At 38.1% G+C, this 21,591-nt stretch overlaps 1 protein-coding gene across 1 annotated transcript in view; it reads right to left on the bottom strand.

Annotated features, from left to right (window-relative positions):
• Nucleotides 1–21,591, bottom strand: part of sdk (sidekick cell adhesion molecule) — a 75,490-nt gene that overhangs the window by 9,183 nt on the left and 44,716 nt on the right. Inside the window, 7 exon segments of the mRNA XM_068297144.1 lie at nucleotides 284–712; nucleotides 3,124–3,279; nucleotides 3,614–3,733; nucleotides 10,281–10,439; nucleotides 10,784–10,911; nucleotides 11,045–11,801; nucleotides 13,923–14,099. Coding sequence (XP_068153245.1) covers nucleotides 284–712; nucleotides 3,124–3,279; nucleotides 3,614–3,733; nucleotides 10,281–10,439; nucleotides 10,784–10,911; nucleotides 11,045–11,801; nucleotides 13,923–14,099 — 1,926 coding nt within the window.

The raw sequence follows: 21,591 nt of genomic DNA, 5'->3' as shown, positions 1-21,591 counted from the left end.
GTTTAATGGATGAATTGATGGATAAATAGTTTATTTTTATGTTGTGTGTGTGAGTGTGTGTATTATTGTTTTTTTCTTTTGTCTGTCCCGCGCGTCACTCTTAAAGTTTTCTTCTCTGTTTTTTTTCGTTTCATATAAATCAAAATCAAAGTTCCATATCCCATAACCAGACTATACTACCAGATAGTACTTTCTTCATCCCCCCCTGCCACAAAAACCAACTACTAGTACTAGGCAATCAATGATGGCATGGAATGGATTGATGGTGGAGCAACAAACTTACCCAATTCGGAGACCTCACGTCTTTGGATAATAAATTTGGATATTGGACTATTGCCATCGAAGCCGGGCGTCCATGAAACATTGATGCTACGCTGTTGGGGCTCCGGCAGACGTTCCACTTTCACATTACTTGGCGGAAACGGCAGCTCGATGACACTGAGACGGGCTGAGCGCGTCTCATTGCCACCCGGCGAGGTGACAACACAGGCATAGCTACCCACATCGCTGGCCCTTACCGCCTGTATCTCCAATTGGCCATCGGCCTGCACGCCAATCCTCTGTGAGTTGCTAATGGGCGCCGACTGGCCCTCGCGATACCAATCGATGTTATATGGCACACTGGGGTCACTGGACACCTTGCACTGCAATGTGGCGGTAAGGCCAAGCAATACGGTTGTATCCATCGGCGGTTGTATGATTTGTGTGCGCACTGTTTGCCATCCAAACGGAAAGAGTAAGTAAGCATAAGAGAAAGAGAGAGACAGAGAGGGAGAAATGTACATTAATATACATGGCAATGCAGAGATTAAAGGCAAACCAGACGCGACAAGTCCGAGACTGAGTCCACTAGACTCGACCCCGATTCGCATATAGGAAATTAAGTTATAAGGGCTCCCCGATCGCAATCCCCTTATTACTTCTCACTTCATTTGCAAGTACACTTCAAGATAAATATGGTAACTTTTGATCTATTTGATGGAGGGAATCCTTCAGAACATAGCGACACTTGACAACAAATATTTATAGCTGAGTTTAGTCAAATTCTTTATCTCTCTTGAACTTATCCATATCAATAAGAACAATTCTAATTAATTATTTTACATTGAGGGGCATCTATTAAGTTTTTTTTTTCCCAAAGTGCAAACCTAAATACACACATGTACATGTGTGTATATGTATGTATGTATATATTTTTGTTTGCTTTTCCTATATAGACTTTTCTTCTCTGTCTCTCTCTCTCTCTCTCGCCCTCTCTATAAGCTTTTTCTGCCTTTTTTCTGTTCGTCTGTGTGCGTCGCTTTTTATTTTATTTTTTCTTTTTGAGCCCTTTCAGTCACTTTGGCTAGTTGTTGGACTGTTTGGGCCCGCATATGCATGGAGGGGTGGGGCGTGGCATCAAAAGTTCAATGCGCCCCAACAACTGCAGGCCAGACATTGTAGTATTTGGCTCTTATTTCCCAAAATTTACAGTGCAGTCCGGTTGATGTTTGATTGCCGGACTGACTGGATGACTTTGGACTCATTCCACTCTCTAGGTGTGTGTGTGTGTGTATGTGTTTGTGTGCCTGAGTGTGTGTTTCTAGTGTGCTTACACAAAAACTATGCTGCACTGCCTAACAGCGAGTGAGAGAGAAAGACAGAGAGAGAGAGAGGCTGGATGAATGGCATTTGCCAATTAGCAGACATTGATGCACCTTTTAGAGTTGGGTCCTTCTATGCAACAAATATGTGGGCACATATAAAGTCTTTCCATCATACATTGGCCCATTCGCTTAAAGGCTCCCTTCGTGTTAGCCAAAATCAACTTTAATTACACACAAAAATGCATAAAAGAGGAATGGCCAACGAACTGAACACTGAAATGCTCTTCAAAATTATCTCAACCATGGAAACGTATGAACATTTTTTTTTTTTTTTTTTCATGGAATGGGAGGATAGAATGCAAACTTGTTATGGAGCCACTCTAAATGGACTTTTGTTGGTGTGTTGCTGCGGCTTTGATGACATTATTATTATTATTATTGGACCATGCATTTTAGTTCATTTGACATTTTGGACAACATGGGCATGAGGCAAAAGCATTTTAGTATCTGCGGTTACCGAGGGTTTTCCTCGGTCGGCGCTGTCAGACTGTCAGATGTGTCAGATGTGTCAGTCGGCGGCTCGGTGGCTGGGTTTGTGGGTCTATTCGTCTATTTGCTAACCCGCTGTGTAATCATTTGTGGCCAAACACACAAACAAGGACAAAGGACACAAAGTGTTGCACCATCAGAGATGAGCTATTTGAATGGGCATAACTAATTTTGAAAATTACTTTTTACTTTCACTTAACTTTCAATCACACAAATGGATATCGAGAAATATCGAGTATCGTTTTTATATTTACATTTCGTTATTACCCAAAGTGTTCACAAAGTTCAGTTTAGTTATCTTCTATCCATCTTCTGTTAAACTATTCTGTTTTAGCTTGGCCTTACTCATTAAGTTGATTTGCAGGATTACTTCATAACTTAGTCTTGTTAGTCAATCAAACAAAATAATTACAAACTAAATCTCTAGCATGCTGTAAAGTGTTGTTTAATTCTTTTTTGGTCATCGCTAACAAAACCACACGACAAAGAAGGTGGTAACCAAATGCAATGTAAATGTTGTCAGTACATAGATAGACACACACATGTGGTTACTTTTGTTGTAGTATATGTGCAAGTGCATGTGTCTAGGCTTTCCACCTAGAAAACGGAAACGAGGAGTTGAATGCAATCACTCGAAAATGTCAAAAATAAAAATAAAAACTTCTATATTTATTGATGGAGAGTGGAAAACCTTGTTAACTAAACGCCTGGCAAGCGTTCACTCAGGAGTCAACTCCTCAAAAAACAGAAACCCACAGCACCCATTATCCTCGATACTAACGTCCTCTTCACCCCGTTTCAAAACTTTGCCAACTCTGTCGGCGCTATGCGGTTGCCAATCAGAGAGGAAAATGGAGATGTCAAGTCACTTAAAATCTAACATAGAGAAAAAACAAGCAATTAAATTTATTTTTTTTTTTCCTTTTTACAAGGATGCGATAGGGTGTGTTAAGAAAGGAGGGGGGAGTGGGAAGGCTATAAAACTTACCTAAAACGCTTAGAAATGCCTCGCCCTTAACGCTGCCCGCCTCATTGGCACGCACACAGATGTAGAGGCCGGCATCGGAGGCTCGTATATTCGAGATAAGCAAATCTCCGGATTCGAGAATTTGCACTCGGCTTGATATCTCGACCAGTTGCGTTTCTATAGGCACACAGGTGTTGTCGGGTCAGGTGGTTGGTGGTGGTAGTAGTAGTAGTAGTAGTACAAATAGAGGTGGATCGAGTATGTGTTGACACGGTTCAAGCAAAAGTATATTGGTTTTTAGCAAACGGGCGAGCGAGTTGCAGTTGCAAGTTATGTTGAAGTTGTTAGCAATTTACACAAGAAAGGGAGACAAAAATATAAACCACAAAAGAAATAAAATAAAAACAACAAAAATCAATAAAAAGGAGAAACAAATTTAAGCAAATATGTTATTAATTAGTATGTAACATGCCACAAATTGAGGCAACAATGGTTGATAGCCCACACTTACCGTTATAGATCCAGGTGATATTTGGATTGGGTGCACCAATGGCACGGCACAAAATTGTTGCATCCTTGCCATCCAAAGCTGTTACATTCTGTGGCGGTTGTTCCAATACCGGGGCAGAGGCTGTCAGGATGGAAAATTAAAGTAATTAGTTACATTTGCATTGCATTTTCATTTTCATTTGCATTTGCATAGACAAAGAGATTGAGAAAACACTACTACTAAATAATTTCAACAACAGATTGCGAGAGAAAAAAACAATAACAACAACAAACAATTAAACATGGTAAAAGTGTAATAAACTTTCTATTTCAAATGTGTGTGCATATGTGTAGATGTTTTTCTATGTGTGTGTGTATATTTGCAAACTATTTGCGTGTTTCATTTATGGAAATTATCATTAATTTCTCAGCAACTACATATGTAGTAACATTAACAACATATTTAAAATAATAAATCTTTCAAAAATTATTATTCAATTTGAAACTAAGCTTAGCCAATGGCGATTCAACTAAAATTTGTTTCCTAAACTATGCCAATTAACACTGAAAGTGTTTATTTTTCTATGGCATCTGCTGATCTTAGAAATAAGTGCAAATATTTCACTATCTATTGCATATTTTCAGGAGCAACTTATTACTCTTACTCTTTTTACTGCACGAAAACCAAATGATCCTATCCATTAAATTTCTGTTCTCTCAGTTTCATTTTCTAACTTGTTTTCTTTTAATCTCATATGCTTAACTCTTAAATAGAATGGACATTGCGATAATCTCGTATCAATTTAGTTAATTAAAATGTCTTAATTTATTGAATTTAAGATTTGTCATATTCAGATGTACACATACACATACATAGGTATATACATATATGTGTGTGTGTGTATGCATTTTAGGATTCTGACTGTATTTAATGTTTGTATATAGTAGTTGTTGTAACTAAATTGCTTTTCAAATTCGAATTCTTTAAGTGCCTGGAAATACCAATTAATACGAAATTAAGCCACAATCAAAAAACTCATTTATGGTATTTGCTGCTGTTGCTGATTTTTCTGTTGCTTCTGTTGTGGCTGCTGCTGTTGCTGTTGCTGTTGCTGCTGCTGCTTTTTTGGCCCCGTTTGGCTTTAATGTCAATAATTTATTGAGTTTGTTTTCATTGTTATGACCGAATGCCATGCAGCAGTTCGCCCAAAAACCCGATCCGAATAGTGGGTAGGTAGAGGAAGCCAACCACGCAGCAGCTCTCACAAGCTGGAGTCTTTTGTTTCAGCAAAAGTAATAATGTAATAATTTCATATGATGAAGCAGCAGCAGCAGCAAAAGAAGCAAAAGCAAAAGGAAAAGCAGCAGCCATGTTAACTACGCTTATGTAAATAAGTGCATAAAATTACAATAAAAATGGCTCTCGCAGGGCGATTGTGTGTATCACGTGTGTGTGCGTATGTGTGTGTGTGTAAAGGTTTACATAAAGATATAATGTACTTAAGTGTTGGAAAGTGCTTGGATTTTCCATCTCATTAACACAGACCCAGGCCCAAATAAGTAGGCAACGAAAAATGAACCTCCCAAAAAATTTTATGCTCTTGCCTTTTTTTTGTTTGGCATAAAGTTCTCTAGTGAAAGTTAATTTTTATTTAATAAAAAACCAATTAAGTTGACGAAAGAAAACAAAAACAAAATTAACCTATGTACCTATGTGCAAAGTTAGTTCCCTAAAGGCTGGAAAAAAAAAAACGGAAAAGGAGAAAACTGGAGCCGCTTGCTTAGCTCTGTTAACGTGTTAAAAGTACTTAAGCTGCTCCCCGAGGTGGTCGGCGGCGGTGGTCTCATTCTTTTACTTTTGCTTCTTACACTTACTCTTCCTCCCTCTTTTTAATGTTTTAATGGCACACGCAAAGGGCATATTATGCACAGCGAGAAAGAGAGCGCGAGAGAGAGAGAGAGAGAGACCAAAAAGTACATATTACAAAAAGAATGGTATTTTTGTAGCATAATTTTTTGCGCCAAGCTTCACAAAGCTCCTCTCTTTTGGCCAGCCGCTTCTCCCTCTCGTTCGTTGATAAATTTGACATGAACTGACAATCATGTCGGCGGCGGCGCAGGCGATTTATTGTGATGTGCAACGGGGTAATGGCAGCGTCTTCTTCTTCTTTTTCTTCTACGTCTTCGTGTTCATCGTTGTGGCCACCGCCATGCCATTCCGCTTTTTGCCTTTATTTCTTCTTTTTGTAATTAATTTCAAGTTGACCCACTAAAGAGGCCCTGGCCTCAGTCATAGCAATAAAAAAACACTCACTGGGAATGGCGTGCGCCAGCGATAATTGCCATTACTTGCCATTGAAGTGGCCAAGACGTGGAGGGGTTCAAAGAGGCTAACAGGGCGAGCTGAGACAAGCAAGGAAACAGCAGGCAGCAAGCAGCAAGCAGCAGGCAAGCAGACAGAGAGGTCGAAATGGCGAGTTAAGTTTAAGAGTTGATGCATAACATTTGCATGCGATTTTATACCCTTACTTAAACGACATAGAGACAGAGAAAGGTAATTGTTAACATTGTCAGGGCACTTGTAACATACACTTTATTGGCATAAGAAATGTTAGCACTTCATTGATTTACGAGATCAAATTGTTGACCACATTTACATTCAAATATGGATCTCTGTAGCTACTGCCTTTAATATGAATCTTCTTGAATATATCCAAAGTTCTAATTAAAATATTTTTCAGCTATGAAATTTTCAAAAGACTAATAAAATGAACAAAGGATGGGCAAAGTTTAATTTGGCAACATTTGCTTTGTTTGAATTAGATCAAACAGCCATGGTAAGCCAAGCATATCAATGAAGTCATATTTATGCCATCTGCTCTACATTCTTACATATGTACATGTATTTGGTGGCGCAACCTGTTGTTGCATTGAATTGTAAGCTGCCGGATGAAGGCAAAAGCAAGAACAAAAAGAAAACACGCCTACACGAATGAACAGACAGAGGAGACAGGCAGACAGGCAGACAGTCAGACAGTCAGACAGACAGACAGGATAAAAGGGCGGGCAGGAAACGGCGATTAAAATCATTTTGCATTTTCGGTAAATTACGAAATTATGTAGCAGAGGCATACAGCCGGGCAAACCCGTAGCCGATGGCAGTCTCAAGCAGCCGGAAAATGCGCAGCAACAAGATAAACACCAACAACAACCAACAATAAGGTGAGTGCTTAAGACGAGGAAAATCCTGACTGACTGTGCCAGGTGCAAGTTGAGCGAGCGAAGATTTACGCCAAGTTAACAAAAATGGCAAGGAATAAAATGTTTGAAACTTTGGCCCAAGAAGCCTAAAAAGAGATGTACAGCAAGGAGGTTAAGACTAAGGTTAGTTCTTGGAGAGTGGGCTGAGGAGGCGGACGAGGTGGGTGGCAGGTGCAGTAAGCGCAATTAAAATGCAGTCAACTTTTTCGACTACTTAAATGCGCGCCATAGTGAAAAATTTTCTTTCAAGTTCTCTCCCTGCCTCGCTCATTCGTTTTCCTTTTATTTTTTAAGCATCTTTGAGTGAAGTCTAACTTCTTGAGACTTGGAAGGACTTCAATAAATGAAAATAACAGACAAAGACAAAGAGAAAGAGAGAGAGAGGGAGACAGAGAAACAGAAAAACTTTTGATAGGCAAATGAAAGTCGAGGTTACCTTTAGGTTTTTAACTAAATATGACATCAATTACAACAACAACTAACGCCAACTTCTATCTATCCAACTAATCGAAAAAGTTTTCCGATGCCAATATACTCCCGGTATATACGGTATACGCACTTGGCCATAAAATGCTTCCCCAGCAAACACAAACAGACAAATTGACTCAAATTATTCTTCCTATACTAAAAGTATATATATTAAATTAAATGAGGCGCATCGCAAGGATAATGCTGATGATGACAATAACGATTGACTGCATTAGTCTGGGCGACAAGTGACGGGGGCCTGGTGGGGGACGGGGTCGGGTCGGACAAGAGGACACAAACTCCATTCAAGTTAACTTCAAGAAGGGAAAAGTTTTTCAATAAACCGCAAAAGACGACGAAAATCTTTTAACTAGTTTAACTTGCAATGCAATCCACTACCAGCATCATCATGAGGCGAAAGCAGCAAATAACTTAACAAAATATGCATAGAAATTTTCAAATTTTACATCGTAAGAGGCCATAAAAAATGTTGCACAAAACTCGTCCTTGTCGTTTGTTCCTCTCTTTTTCTTTCACTATCTATTTATCTTCCTTTCTCTCTCTCTGTATGTGTGTGTGTGTGAGCGTGGGTGGGTGTTCGTGTTTCTTTTCCCTTAAGAACTTTATGTGCGACCTATCATAAAAATAATGCGTATGCGTTATATAATCAAAAAACTTATACATCCATCCTGGGCGTATAATCATTGGGATCATTATTTCACTACAATGATTTAGTTGGCATACGCTTTTTTATGATACCCTTCATTTGCGGGGTATATTTGTTGAAATAACCATAGAAAATGAAAGGAAGTTGATTTATAAGATAATTTCTATCCAATTTGGTGCTCGATCAGAAATAAAAATTTGTATAGCATACTTATGAGATGAATTAATTGTTATTCATTTGCATTGAAATTTCATGCGATCGGCTATCAAAACCAAGACTCTCTATGTGCATTTTGCCCTTTTTTTCATCTCTCTTTTGCTCCCAATCATTTTTTTTTTTTTTGTTGGTTGAATAAAACAGAAATTGTGAAGGGGAGAATATCAAATATGTATTTAAATGTCAGTTAAAAAGAAAGTTAGGCTTATAAATGAATAATTATGTTTTTTTGTTTGGCTTGCTGGCTGTGTCTCTCTCCCTCTCTGTTACTGTCTCTTTCTTTCTTGCATTCTGTCTTTTTGCCAAGTCCTTGAGTTCTGAGTAAATAATTTAGAACACAATTTTTGGGGTGACCCTCAAACAGGCAGACGTCAGAGAGAGAGAGGGAAGAGAGAGCGAGCATCTTGTTGCTAACTGGTCGTCCGTCCGTCCATGCGTCTCTCTGTCAGTCAGTTTGTCATTCTTCATTTTGTACATTATTAAATTCATTAAAATGTGAAATTCTCCCACTGGCAAAACACACACTCACACTCGCTCACACATACACACAGCGAGAGGCAAACAACAAAGTCCAAATCTTTGAGTATGTGCCACGGCGTTGCCATGACGCAGGCACTTGAAAGCGCCTGGGTGTTAATATGCTCTTTCCTAGCTCCGGTGAACAACAGACAAGAGACATTAAATACAAATTTTACATGAATGCAGATAACTAATTTAATAATATTAATAATAATGCATATAATAAAGCAAGCATAAAATTCATTGTTTTTTGAATAAACAGACAATTTCAACAAACAATGTAGACTCCTTTATCAAATATTCATACAACATTTTTTCTGCCTTGCTTCCTTCTGTTTTCTCCCTTCTTCTAAACATTATAATTAATTCTTTAATTCAAAGAATATTACAATATTAATTGCAACACACAAAAAAAAAAAGTGAATACTAAACATAATATAATTTTATACGACTTAATTAAATTAAGCAACAAATGTTGGTTAAATTTTTATGGCCAAGTATTCAGATGGATGTAATTTTTATCCTGTTCTTTGAGAGAGAAACTTTTAATGTTTACCTTTGTCTGTTTATAGTATTGGGGATTCTATGAATAGTTTAACTTTATGATCAATAAGTTAATAAAAATACCCTAAATTTCAATATCAAAATTTGAAATTAAACCAAAGATTTTAGTTATTAAATATATAGGAACTTGAATCGAAACAGAGCTATAACTTAATCATGAACTTAACTTTACCGAATTATTCTTTGTTTAATAATAAATTGTTATATTAAGGTTGGTAAGGTTTTCACTATAATGAAATAGTTTTTTCCCATGAAAGTTAGTAGTAGATCTATTTTTCAAAGCCAATTCGTTTAGAATAGTGAAACGAACTAGTTCAAAACAATTTTAAAGGTTATAGATTTAAATTTTGCAGTGAACTTGTTAAATGAACCTTGTTTGCTTTTAAACAAATAAACCAAAAGTTTACATACGATAAATGTCGTTTAAATTTAAAATAGAAAGCATTGAACAAGAAACAACACAATAGTAAATAGACAGAGAGAAACGGAGAGAAGAAGAGGGAGATAGAGAGAGAGAGTGATGAGTGATACCCCGCCCGCATTCACTTTGTTTGCATTTGATGAATTTTCAACTAATTTATATTAAATTTTCATGATATTTGAAAATATGTAAATAATATGAAAAGGCCAAGCAATGAAAATCGAAAACACAAACACAAAATTGAATGATAAATATCAACAAATTGCAACAACATAGGTAAATACATATGTATGTATGTATGTATGGGTAGGTGATATACATATAAGTATCTATTGCATGACCTGGCAAAAGGCATAAATGTGCATAAAAGTGCGTGTGAGTATATCGTAAAAGTGAGTGCAGTTTGAGTGCCTTTCATGCATAGTGAATTAATACATTGTGAGTGTGTGTGTGTGTGTGTGTGTGTGTGTGAGTGTGTGTGTGTGTGTGAGTGTGCGTGTGTGGGGGATTTTATTGTTTGCTCTTTTTTATGATAATGATAATGATGATGATTATGAGAGAAGATGCCCATACCAAAGCGAAATTCCTTGCGTCTGTTATAGACCGTGCCCATGCCCTGGCCGGAACCTGTACCTGATGTACCCATGCCAGCATGCGAAGCTCTCACCCGCAAAATTCGCGGTTGCGCTAAACGCTTTATGCGTTTCAAATTTGATTTTGATTTGTCTGCGGCTATAATACACACACATATATATATAATATACATATATGAATATATATATGTTTGTCATATTATAAATATTTAAAATAACCAACATGAGGGCGAAATGTCAGAAGTACATGGAGGGGGGAGAGGGAAAAGAGAAATATAGTATTCTTTTAGTATTGTATTCAATGTATGTATTTGAATGTATATGTAAGTATTGGAAGGCGTTCCTTATGTTAGGCACGCTATCGATTAGCATATACTAGTCGGTAATCTGTATATGTATGATTGTATGCAAGGATAACCCTTCAAGGGAAACGTTGATGGTTTTGAGTGGCCCATTTACAACTACTTCTACTACTTGACTTACTTTTCACACGTAGCCAGGTGCTGGCTGAATTTTCACCAGCCTCATTGATGGCTAAACATTGAAACATGGCGGCATCGTCAAGGCTTAGTTTTTTAATTATCAGCGTATTATCAGCGCTTAGTGAATATCTGTGGGGGGAAGAGAAAGAGAAGAGTGATAAGAGATTACAATAGTCAATTTAATCGATTTGATATGTAGTAAATGTGTCTTTAAGACGATTACAAAAGGATAAATCTCTTCTTTCTTCTGCATGAAACTTACCTGCCATTTTGTATTTGGGATTCAACCGATTCGGCATTACGATACCATTGAACTTGAGGCGTTGGCTCGCCAACCACGTCGCACGGCAATTGCACTTGTCCGCCAAATTCACCGTATGTCTCTGCCCGTGTGGGCGTAAAGAATGCCGGTGGTTCAAGTATCTGGATTTTGGCCGATGCCGACACAGTCTCATAGCCGCCGCTCCGTAAACGCACTTGACACGTATATTCACCCGAATGTGAGCTATTCGCCTGAAGCAGAGCTAGGGTACGATTCCATGGATCGTTTAGGGTATGTCGTACGCCAGCTGTTTCCACGGCTAAGCCATCTTTAAGCCATAGTGTTTCCAGTTCATGCAAGGGACGAGCATTGGCAATGCATTGCAATTCGACAACACCAGTGCCCAGTTTGACTTTCATATCCTGTGGCCGTACAATAATCTCCGGAGCCACTTCCACATACGGATCACCGCTAATATTCAGATGAACAAACGCACTAATCTCCTCCTTGCCCAGTTGAGTGTTAATGGCACGGGCACGATAACCCTTGCGATCGTTTTCATCGGCACTCAAGATAATCAATTGATTCGATGGGCTTGTGAAGGCATACTTAATATCATAGCTAAGTGGTCCATCTTCCGACTGCCAGACCACCGATGGCGCTGGTACTGACTCAATTATCGGCATATCAAATATAGCCGGATGGCCACTGATGACAGATAAACGTCCTTCGGTGATATTCTCAAAGATTCCCATATCTAGAAACGAGAGGGAGAGTAAAGTGCCGATTAATATATCGTTTAATATACATTTTACAAAAACAAAAAAAAAAAGCATCATCAACCCAGATGAACTTTAATTTTGTTGTCGTCGTCGTTACTAATTGAATCAGGCAATAGGCCTGCGGGCAGGCAATTTAACTTAACCTCCAACCCTCTCTCCCTCACTACTATGAACCCGTAAGCTCCACCCACTCACGCTCACACTCACACTCGCACTCGCACTCTTCGACCTCCTTCTAGTGGCCCACTTAGCTGCGCTTTAAAGGTTATTAGGTTCAGTTTAAGCGCACTCCTACAATTAATTAAGTGCTCAAGACGTTGCTCCAAGTCAGGCAGTCAACCCGCCAGCCAGCAAGCCAGCAAGCTAGCTATCCAGCCACTCCCAAGCATGAGTCAACATTGCCAACCCGTCGTCATCATCATCAACAACGTCATCATTATCATTATCATCATTGTAGCTGAAAGAAGGTCACCAGCAGCAGCAGCAGCAGTGGCTCATGTCGAGTGCTCGATTTATTAGGTTCAAGTAGTTAGTTGGGTAATGTACACACACACACACATACACACATGAACACTCTCATGCATACATAAAGTTTCAAAAGTGTCAGAATGTCACATATGTGAGTGTGCTGGGTGTGTGTGTGTCTAATTGTTCGTTACAGCCCTTCAATCTCTTCTTTATCTCCTCCTCCTCTGCCTCCTCTTCGACCATCTTCTTATACAGCTTGTTGTTGTCATTAAGTTCGCATTAAAGAAAAATTTTGCTGGCAGAAAGATGTTTGTTGCTGTGACAGCCAGTCAAGCCAGTCAAGCCATGCAGCCAGCAGCCACCTCCATTTGATTAGCCATCCATTCCATCCCATTTCTACCCAGAGACCATCTCCCACCACTCACCACTTCATTCACTTTCGATTTCAACCTTCTGCCTCTCCAAAGATGACTTCAATTTCAAGATGAAACCTGAAACGTTCAATCTCCCTTAAAACCAAAAGTTCATAGATGGGGATGGACCAAGTGAAATTATAACAGTGCTACAAATGACTGCTCTGCTGTGGCAATTAAACCTAATGATTACTTGATGGTACGAGTGTGGATTATTTTTATGGGGCGACAAGTTTTATTTCTTTACGACAAAAAAGAAATTTGTTCTTTCTTAAACAAAACACAATCAGAATTATTAATCGTAGTGGGTTATCTTAAAACAATCTAACTTTCTGTTAATGCCATCTGTTCATTAAAGAACCATCGAACGATCTTTGTTTTGATTTAAGAAGAGTTTTTAAGTTTAAACAAACGATCTTTTTTTAGGGGGGTTTGATGGCAAGTTTTGAAACAGCAAAATATTTTCTATTAAAAGATAATCTACTTGGAAGTACAAGAAGCTAAATCCTTAAGTCTTAATGACTTCTTGTGAATCTTCTTTACATTTGTGATTTGTGTTAATAAATAGAAACATTCAAGTTGAAAAGCTTTAATTGTTAATTGTCACAGAGCTAAAATGCTATTCAATATGTTCTATAGATTACACAGAATGGCTTTGTTATCAAAATATATATGAGATATGTATGTATATATGTGTGTGTATGTATGTAGGTGCACACACGCACACTCACAAATGATGGATAATAAGCACTTTTGATTTACAGCATTATTTATACAACAAATTGATTTTACATATGAGAAAAAGCAAATTGGCATTGGCTGGCTAATATACTTATATTAATGATGATGCATTTGACATTTGTTTTATTCAACTGATAATGGGAATTTTATGAACTCGGACCCGATGCGATGCGACAAACCAAAAACCTGCCTTCACTTAACAAATACATAGAGAGTAATCAACGTTTGCACTTTGGCCAAATGTATTTAACTTCAAGTGTTTGCAAATGCTTTTAAATGGTCGACTCTGCCCCTGTTATTTATCTTGTTGATGTTAAATATTATTAAATGATATTGAAAATTGGTTGTGGGTTGAGTGATGAATAATGGGTTTGCGTTTTCAATGGACTGACAACTATAATACTCATTCATTCAGCCAGTATATAAACAATAAATGGATCTCCCTGTGTGTGTGTGTGTGTGTTTAATACTTACAGGCAACAACGACCGTGCTTTTTTCACTGAATATTGAGCCAGCATCGTTCTTGGCAATGCACTGATAGCTGCCGGCATCCTCGCGTCTTGTGCTAGGAATGCGATAAAATTGACTGGTTGAATAATCGCCAACGGGAATGCCATCCTTGAGCCATCGATATGTGGGCTGTGGGTAACCTGTGACAAGGAGAGCAAAAAACAGAAAGCAAAAGATGAAAAAATATACGTTTATTATCATGATATTTAAAGAGGGCAGCAATCTTGACTCATATTTGTTGTGCATATTGGAAATATTTTCCTTTTTTTCTCATTACATTTCAGTTTGATTTAAATCAATGCGATTAAATCATCTAGGATATTAAAAATGTTGTTGCCGACCTGCCTCCTGCTTGCCTTCTGATCTTTTTTGTACCATCAAACACACCCAGCACTAGACCATTTTCCTCTATTTGTTTGCACACTTCCGGTCTGCACAAAAGAATGACAGTCAGATACGGGGATAGACCGAGAGAGAGTGAAAGAGAGAGAGAGAGAGGATGAGACCAAAAGGAAATCCCCAGTCAGGATGCAAGCAAGGACAATAACGTCAACAACACAAAACGAAGGTACTGGGGGAGACACGGAATTGGGATTTGGCTTGCAACAATTTGCATTGTATCCATATTGAGCGTGGGCAAGAGAGTGGGTGAAAAGCATAAAGGGATTAAACTACCGCTATATCCATTCTATATATATAAATATGAGGCCAATTCGATTACGATTACAATTACGATTTCATATTTTGTGGTCATATTCAATTTAAAGTTGATTTATACCGGCTAAACCAAAACTAAATACAAACTCTCGAAAATTTACACAACTCTGGGAAAATGCAACAGGAGTTTGTACACAAGTGATGACAAAAATAGGAAAGCAAAAAAATAAAAGGATATATTTTATTATTTCTGAGAAGCTTGCAGCAACAGAAGAACTGACTGAGACAAAAACAGGCTGAAACTGGGTGGGATTTAGCTGTGGAACGAAAAGCCAAAACTAAAGTCAAATCCGGTCCACTGGCACATTCAACGCTCTGTTCGGTAATCGAAAGGTCTGGTCCTTAGCCTTTAGCAAATAAAAAAAGGGACACTAATAGTAATAAAGCGACGTGATGCATACCTCTTCAGTTGTTTGTTATGCCAGAACTAAATTTGGATTTATAAACACTTTTGATATACATTTTTTGTGCAAATTCAATTGAAATGAAAATCATTCGACTAGGTTTTCTAAATTTACTAAAAGCAATATCTGAATATCATTCTTCAAGTGTTCTTCGAACGTTTCAACCAAAACCGAAGGCCTGATACGTCTTTTTCACATACACGTCAGGATAAAATCTACTGTAATCAACACATCGCATGCAATCTAGAGTTTTCAATCATCCAGGGTATCATTAAGCATAGCCAATGGCAAAGCAATTGCATTCAGAAGCATTTGCAGCACTTTGGGCTAGAGTCGCCTAAATCGAATTGAACAGTTTTGTGTAGAAGCATTGGAAGAGGCATAGATATATAGGATACAGTACACACACATACAGACTGTATGGCTATCTGGCAGGCAGGCAGACAGGCAGGCCAGGCCAGTAAGTCGGCCAGCCGCCAGCAAAGTCCAAGTCCAAAATGCAAGTCCGAGCGAGCGAACGAAAGAAAGACAGAAAACTACTACAACTTGAATAAGAATCAAGCAGATGAAAAGTTTCTCAAGTGTTTCGGCGCACACAAGGCGAAGAAATAGAACAAGAAGAATGGAAATAAAGAAAGAAAAGTATAAAAAGAACAGCAAAAAAGGCAAAAAGTTTTCATCGACCTATCCCAAATCCCATCGCCTCATCCTACTTCTTCTTCTGCAACAACACTAACACCACCGTCTCATCTCATCTCATCTTTCTTTCCAACCAAATGTGAAGTAAGGGAAAAGTCTATTTGAGCATTTTGGGCAATGACGCTGCTATAAAATTACAATTTGGGGAATGGTACGGCAAATACACATACACACACACACACACGCACACACATCCCAAAGTGCCGTTAGTCAACAGTAGGAGAACAAAAAAGCAAAAAGAAGAAAAAGCAGACAAACAGCCAAAAAAAATGAAGCAAGTAAGTCGACTCGTCGACTCGGGTATACCATACACCAGGTGAAACAAATTTTTTTAAATTTCGAAAACCAAATGTACATATGTATGTCTATTAAATTGTGTTTACATGTTTCATAGTATGTGCTATCTCGCTCACTCTACGAACACACGAGCACTCTAGCGCCGCTACTAGCCAACGGCCAATTCTGGCCTTGTGGACCGCGTAGTAAAATACGTTCATACGCATATTTTGCATGTTTCTAGTCCGATTTCAATAAAATTTGGTAGTTTTGTAGAAATAGATTAATTAGTCTGCCGAATTTGAATGCGATAGTCAAATGAAGCAAGTAAGTCGACTCGTCGACTTGGGTATACCATACACCTGGTGAAACAAATATTTCAAATTTCGAAGACCAAATGTATGTCTATTAAATTGTTTTTACATATCTTATACTATGTGCTATCTCGCTCACTCTACAAACACACGAGCACTCTAGCGCCGCTACTAGCCAACGTCCAATTCTGGCCTTGTGGACCGCGTAGTAAAATACGTTCATACGCATATTTTACATGTTTCTAGTCCGATTTCAATAAAATTTGGTAGTTTGGTAAAAATAGATAAGATTAATTAGTCTGCCAAATTTAAATGCGATAGTCAAAAAACTAAAGGAGGAAATCGTTTTTTTCTAAATTATGGAGGCGGAAGTGGGCGTGGCAAAATGTGAAAATATCTAAATTCTCTGCGCATACTATGCCAGTATACATACTAAATTTGGTGACTTTAGCTTTGTTAGTTTTTGATAAAATCAGTTTTGTTTAATTTACGGGGGCGGAAGTGGGCGTGGCAAAATGTTTAAATAGCCAATATCTGCGCGTCTATTAAGCTAGTCTACATACTAAATTTGATGTCGGTAGCTATCATAGTTTTTAAGGAAATCACTTTTATGTAAATTCCGGGGGCGGAAGGGGGCGTGGCAAAAAGTTTAAACAATTAGTTTCTGCGCGCTAACTAACCGAGCATATAAACCAAATTTGATGTCTCTAGCTATTATACTTTTTAAGAAAAACAGTTTTGTGTGATTCCTGGGGGCGTAAGGGGGCGTGGCAAAAAGTTTGAACAGTTAATTTCTGCGCACTAACTAATCGGGTATACAAACTAAATTTGATGTCTCTAGCTGTCATACTTTTTAAGAAAAACAGTTTTATGTGATTCCTGGGGGCGTAAGGGGGCGTGGCCGAAATTCCAATTAATGCTGAACATGTGCATACTACACGAGTATACATACCAAATTTGGTGGCTCTAGCTCTTATAGTCTCCGAGATCTGCGTGTTCATACAGACGGACGGACGGACGGACGGACGGACGGACGGACGGACGGACGGACGGACGGACGGACGGACGGACGGACAGACGGACATGGCTAGATCGACTCGGCTGTTGATCCTGATCAAGAATATATATACTTTATAGGGTCGGAGAAGCTTCCTTCTGCCTGTTACATACATTTTGGCGACTTTAATATACCATTTCACCCTATGGGTGTATGGTATAAAAACTACAGGAGAAAATTGGTTTTTTCTTAATTATGGAGGCGGAAGTGGGCGTGGCAAAATATGAAAATATATATACTCTGCGCGAATACTAAGCCAGTATACATACTAAATTTGGTGACTTTAGCTTTGTTTGTTTTTGATAAAATCAGTTTTGTTTGATTTGCGGGGGCGGAAGTGGGCGTGGCAAAATTTTTAAATAGCCAGTTTCTGCGCGTCTATTAAACTAGTCTGCATACCAAATTTGATGTCGGTAGCTGTCATAGTTTTTAAGAAAATCAGTTTTATGTAAATTCCGGGGGCGGAAGGGGGCGTGGCAAAAAGTTTAAACAATTAGTTTCTGCGCGCCAACTAAACGAGTATATAAACCAAATTTGATGTCTCTAGCTGTCATACTTTTTAAGAAAAACAGTTTTATGTGATTCCTGGGGGCGTAAGGGGGCGTGGCCGAAATTCCAATTAACTCTGAACATGTGCATACTACACGAGTATACATACCAAATTTGGTGGCTCTAGCTCTTATAGTCTCCGAGATCTGCGTGTTCATACGGACGGACGGACGGACGGACGGACGGACGGACGGACGGACAGACGGACATGGCTAGATCGACTCGGCTATTCATCCTGATCAAGAATATATATACTTTATAGGGTCGGAGAAGCTTCCTTCTGCCTGTTACATACATTTTGGCGACTTTAATATACCATTTCACCCTATGGGTGTATGGTATAAAAACCTTTCTCTAGCGATATGTGTCATCGCTAAATCGAAATGAAAGCCCAAATAAGCAGGCCAGAAAATCCCAAACGTATATCCATATGGACTATCCTTTTCTCATATGTGCTTCTCTCTCTCTGTATTTGTGTGTGTGTGTAATGAGTTTTTAATAACTGAACTGACAAACCCTTTAAGTCCGAACTCAAACAAAGTTAACGAAAAACAAACAAAACATTTGCATTTCTTTTCTATGAAAGAAATCTACTTTAAAGAAAATTCTTATCTTATGCACATAAGATTTCCACTTTTAAAATCAAGGCAATTAAATTTGATTCGTCACTTGAAATTTGGCCCAACCAGGGTTCAAAATATTTTTACCCAAATAAGTATGCTATAAAAAACTTGAAGGCCACTGACAGTGACTTATTGTCAAACATTTAGTCAGTCAATCATTCAATATATAAATTCAATAAACAGCCAGCGACTGATGCACCGCAACAAATTGCATTTAGATATATATGTATATATATATATGTTATGTAAGGAAGTGTTGGTGTGTGTGTGTGTGTGCCACTAGATCTGCCACTGTGCCTCTCCACCATCACCAATCGTTGTGGCATTGTTTGATTTGTGGCTGTTTCTCCTGATTGAAGGGCTCAAATGCATTTAAAAAGTCTTTACCCTAACACTTTTGCTCCTCCCTCAAGGTATACTCAAATCGATCGAATGTTTTGTAATGCAAAGTTATGTTATTCACATTAGCAATAAGCTTTATCACAAGTACAACAATAAATTCATTTGGATTGAATGAAACGATTGCATTTAAGTGTATTTAACTTTACTGAAACATTGACTAATCGTTCCAATTAGTTTTGGGAAAAACAATTGATTGCCGGTTCACCAACATGGAGTGAATGCGGCAAGGGTATAGAAGGGTTCGTTGTTTGAATGTTCTGGAAAAAGAAAGTTTGATTTTTGTAAGTAAAAGACATCCGGGAGTAACCATCAAAAGCTCAGTTTCTGTCTCGGTGCACTGCGTCAGGAGCCAGTGAGTGAATGCCAACTCTCTGCAGGCCATCGATGCTACACCCCACTACACACACATACATACAATCCTTGCTCTTCCCACACCCCTTAAAGACAAAACTTATCGACTTGAAAATGTCAACTATCAGACCATCTGTTACTTTCATTTTGTATGGGACTGCCTGGCAGTCAGTTTGTCATTGATACGCATAGCTTGTATTGGTGCAGAGGCATTGGCAGTTAACTTTCTTCCTCATAGCCTTTCAACTGAAATCCTATTAAAGTTTAAAAGACATACTTCTATCTGGCCGAACTAACTGAAATTTCCTTGCCTATTGAATAACTACACTCTAACTTTCAGTATCAATTTGTCCAGTTTCTGGATTCTGTTTTGTAAGCTGCTTACATCTTGTTAAAAATAATGCAATGTACTTGTATTTTCGAAAATGATGACGAAATTAATATAATTTAAGTTGGAATGTATTGTTTGTTAAATTTCGGTTAAAATAATTTTATTTTATTGCTTTTCAAGTGCTTCTTTTCCCACTTTCGTATTATTTAAAACCACATAACATTTGTCTCTTAATTTCTCTCTCCACCTCTAACTCGATGGTTCTTTTTTACTGTTGTTGCTGCTTTTTACAATATACATATGTATATATTTATTTTGTTATTTTTATTTGTGGCCCTAGTGTAGCATGCTGCGTGTGTCTTTGTGTGTGTGTGTGTGTGTGTGTCAGCTTGTGTGTGGCAACTCTCTGGCACATGTTTGGTAAATTATGCACAGTGGCAATGCGCCGGCTAACTTTGAAGCAAAGCCTGAAACAAGCAACCTCTTAGACCTAATATACCCTTTCCTTAGTAGAGTGAGACTAACACATGATCGTTAGCAATTAACTGCTAAATTTGTCATCAAAGATAAATCAAGCTATTAACTATACGCTAAGCTATCTATGACTTTGATATCTGTTACTTTCAAACAACATTTCTAATATTAGATCAAAAGAGATCAAGCATCAACATTAATCCAGAATTAACTTGAAATGAATGTCAGAAACTTATCCTTGGCTTTATTAGCTTTCTAAATGTAGAGTATATTGAAAATCGTCATAGAGTTAATTCAATTTCCTTTCTTTGGCTTCTGTTGGTGTTGCTGTTGCAGTTGCTACTTACAAATTTAGTACTCCGGCATTTAACCAGCGGCAACACCATGTGTTTGTTTATAGCTCTGTTCCCCCCCCTCCTTATCCCACGCTCTCTCACTCACTCTCTTTCTTTCGTTGCGCATTCTAGCTGTTGTTGGACTCGAATTTAAGTAAACTTAAAAAGTGCCCTAAAAGGATTTACACTTCACGTTCACCGCTTCTTTAGGGTCTATTGCTGCTCTTGTTTTATACAAGTTGTTCTTGTTTCACTTTTTTTGCTCTAACCATTCCACACAAAACGCACACACACACACAAATTTCACAACAACAACAAAAAATGGCTTGGCTTTAACCACAATATACCCTTGTTGGGTTGATTTCATCTGTTGGCAAGACAATTTTTTTCCTTGTCCAGTTTGTGCAGTTTTGGTTTTTGCTCTGATATGAGAGTTTTCATCTTGTTTGGTCTAAATTATGGTTTCCTTTTGATGCCCAGGTAAAACTGTAATCAGTTTTTTTTTCTAAAACAATCCATTCAATTCGGTTTACATTTGCCATCCAAGCAAGTTTGACAAAGATGTCTTTAGGCAATGAACTATCATTTAATTCAAATATGAAGCTAAAAAGGATAATTTTTGTAAGGAATTTAATCGATATTTTTGCTGCTTTGACTTAAAGAGATATCCAAATGGTGAAATAATTAGAAAAACGTCAATTTTTGAAGCTATGTAATATGCAAAACTAAAAAATCTCTCCAGGCATTAAATATGTATGAAGGAGCTTGAATTTACAATCATTTTAGTGGGTTTTTTTTTTTTATTAGGCTCTACGCATATCGGATATTTGGATTGAAGGACCCTCCAGTGTTGTTGTCCTGCCTGAATGCCTGTCTCACTCTCTCAGTCTCGTTCTCTCTTCTCGTTTTCATAGCTGATGGCGACTGTTGGCAGAAACAAAAACAAAAAACCGACAACCAAAAAATAGAAAAAGAGAAGAAAAAAACACATATTCACCATCCCTTTACCCTTAAATTCCCTTCCGTTGCTGCTGTTGCTGTTGGTGCTGCTGCTCTTTGGCAGCAAGTTTCACTATTTGGGTCTTTAGAAAAATGCGACA

The sequence above is a fragment of the Drosophila tropicalis genome, unplaced genomic scaffold, assembly GCF_018151085.1.
Source record: "Drosophila tropicalis isolate 14030-0801.00 unplaced genomic scaffold, ASM1815108v1 contig_158, whole genome shotgun sequence".
NCBI lineage: Eukaryota > Metazoa > Arthropoda > Insecta > Diptera > Drosophilidae > Drosophila > Drosophila tropicalis.
The sequence above is the reverse complement of the archived record's forward strand: the minus strand, read 5'-3'. Positions and strand labels throughout refer to the sequence as shown.